The sequence below is a fragment of the Arachis duranensis genome, chromosome 9 (assembly GCF_000817695.3).
Source record: "Arachis duranensis cultivar V14167 chromosome 9, aradu.V14167.gnm2.J7QH, whole genome shotgun sequence".
NCBI classification, from domain to species: Eukaryota; Viridiplantae; Streptophyta; class Magnoliopsida; order Fabales; family Fabaceae; genus Arachis; species Arachis duranensis.
In genome coordinates, this window is record NC_029780.3 from 4155426 (window position 1) to 4158376 (window position 2951).

General features: G+C 34.4%; 1 protein-coding gene across 1 annotated transcript; it reads right to left on the reverse strand.

The window, feature by feature from the left end:
- Positions 1–328: 328 nt before the first annotated feature.
- On the reverse strand, positions 329–2575 carry LOC107464158 (33 kDa ribonucleoprotein, chloroplastic). Its single transcript, XM_016083077.3, has 4 exons — positions 2119–2575; positions 1240–1398; positions 888–1160; positions 329–615 (listed from the first exon to the last, which is right to left on the reverse strand). The coding sequence occupies exons 1-4, from the start codon at positions 2503–2505 to the stop codon at positions 556–558; spliced, it is 879 nt and encodes a 292-aa protein (XP_015938563.1). The 5' UTR covers positions 2506–2575; the 3' UTR covers positions 329–555.
- Between the last annotated feature and the right edge of the window lie 376 nt (positions 2576–2951).

The window sequence follows — 2951 nt, forward strand, 5'->3', positions numbered from 1 at the left end:
AATTAGTATTTTAAGAAAGAAAATTTCTCTACATTTTCTAAAGAGAAACTCTCCATATATTTTACTAAACATAACAGGTCAATAAAATTGTTACAGGTTTTAAAAAATAACTTTCAAAAAGTAAAAATAAATCAACAAATTTTTCTACATTTTTTTAAATAACTCCAACACCAAATTTACTGTAAATTTTCCTAAGATGCAGAATAACTTTTTCTCTTCGTGTGTATTGCTCAACTTATAAATTTTCGAGTATAAGTTGTATTTTGAAAGTGGCTCATTCATTGTAGTAATAAAATTACATCTTTTAAGATGCTGAATGATTCCGGCATTGTTACATCGAATAGATGATGTGATTCAATGAATAAATAGTAGTCGGCCAAGAAAGAAATAACATAAAATCAATGTTAACATTATGTTACACAAAATATTGTTGCATAGTAGAATTTTTGGAAACGGGAGGAAATGATACGTAGACAAGACAAAAAGCATTCCTCTTCATAAGTTTCAAGGTTCCCCTTCTTATTCAACTGACACCATGTCCAAGTTTTAGCGCTATTAACCTTGCGAACGCTTACCTTGCGCCACACTTACACGCATTGCCCGTCCCTCTAGTTCCTGATGGTGTAGGGGTTAGAAGAAGCAGAGAGAGAAATCGTGAATTTCTAATCTATATTTACATAATGCCTTACGTGCTAGATTGATCAATTATAAGAAGACAAATTATTAGATATATATGTGTCTAACTAATATTATATGATAGTACAATATCTTACCTCTTTCAGCTATAGTCATTAGGTTCTTTATATTTTAATAGTAACTTTGATTTTCCATTTTTTCATGTAACACAAAAGCAGTATAAACGAAGAGACCATAGGTTTTTGGCATACCACATCATTCAGAGATGTAAGGGCAGCTTCCATTTCTGCCTTTGTCGAATAGCAAACGAAGCCATAGCCGCGTGACCTTCCTGTTTCGCCATCATACAAGACCCTAGCTCCAACCACAGTTCCATATTCTTGAAACGCTTCTGTAAGGCTCTCAGAAGTTACTGACCATGACAGATTTCCAACAAATAGCTTATGCTCAGTTTCAGGGTACAATGGTTCTTTTGGTTTTGGCTTGTCAGCGAAGTTTACCCGTAAAGTTCGGCCCAAGAATTCCTAGGATGTTAGTACAAACCTTTAGCATGCCAATAGTTTTGAAAACCAAAAACAATTCTCAAAGGGGTAGAATACTAACTTTTCCGTCAAGATTTTGTATTACTGCATTGCAATCTTCAATGCAACTCATTGTCACAAATGCAAAGCCTCTGCTTTTTCCAGTGTCCCTGTCATAGAGAACCTGTAAATATATATATAAGATTATTAACATTATGGAATTTCTGGAATGCATCACATCCTTGTAGAATGAAATAAAAAAATGCAATTTAGATTAAGAACTTGCAAGTATGAGGAATCTCGAACCGACATGAAATGCAACTTCCATCAAAACAGTTATCAGCTATGAAGAATCTCGAACCGACATTAATGAGAAGATGAAGAGACCTTATTTACACTTTAAAATTTGAAGATGCTACTTATAAACATTTTGTAGCATGTTGAATATTGCATAGTATAAATTTTTTTTGTTTAATCCGGTTTTTGTTCTGAATCGTCTTGGTTGGAGGATCTTCTTGACCATGTTAAGTATGGATTTTCAACATTGATTAAATATTTATGTGAGTGTGCTGAAAACTTATACTTAAGTAGATTTTCCAATTGAGAGAATCTACTCCTGTTTACAAGAGAAAGATTTACATGAAACAATTTTAATTCAAACCCTTGAAGACACCAGCCATAATAAACGGATGGCTGAAGCCATAAGTTGATGAATCATTGGATTAATTTAAATAGAGGAAGTTTGAAATTTTACACATGATACGATTTATGAATGTTTTCTCATGATTAAACATTAAACATACTATATAGTTCGATCCATTTTGGTGAATTTTTCACGAGGAATATTTTTTTAATTTTAAATATAATATTTGTTTGAAATATAATGGATGACTTCAAATTTTTGTTTACATGATAGATTGTCTATACAATAAAATAAAATAACACAAAATTATTTAAATACAAACAAAAGATTTAAGTCAACACTGTACGGCAAATTTCCAAAGTAAAGCTTAGTGTTGATAGAGGACTCAGTAGAATCATCTTGTTGCTGTTCTTCCAATACTTGCCTTTCTTTTTCCTCTTCAACTAAGCCCGCATCATCAGACAAAGCAATTTCTTCTTGTGAAACAACAACAGCTGCTGAAGTTTTAGGCGTCCATAACTTAGTAACACCAATTAATGACAAAGGTTCCACAAAATAATAGCACTGGGTCAGTGATGATAACTTGCGATTGGAGGATATTGCTATGAGAGGAGGGTCTATTATGGTTTTTGAAGCGAAGCAATTTTTGACAGTAGTGTTGATTGAAGAAGAAAATAAGGAGGAAGCTATGCGTGTCGCAGCCATGTTGAGCAAGTGCGTGATCAATGTTTATTACCGGTTGGGGACTTTAATGTTTGATTATATGAGAGAAAGAGAGAGAGAAGAAGAGGCTGGGATTCTGTAAGGTGTTGGTGCTTATGTGGCAGAATTGTGTCCACTGTCCACTGATGGAACCAGATATATGGAGATAAGATAAGTTGCTGTTCAATTGAATTTCACTGTGTGATGTTTAATACTCGTTAGCAGTGACGCTAATTTGAGGTCAGGACTAGGGGTGGCAACGGGGCGGGTAGGGGCGGGTTTTTGCTCTACCCGACCCCGCCCCGCCCTACAAAAAACCCGCATCAAACTGGATTGGCACTTTGAAGTTGAAAGCTAGAGTTGAGTCCTAATCAAATTCAGATTAGATTAGAATCTGAATTTGTTCCAAATAGGAATGGGTAGTTCCTAAGGAGAAATTAGTGTTTGTA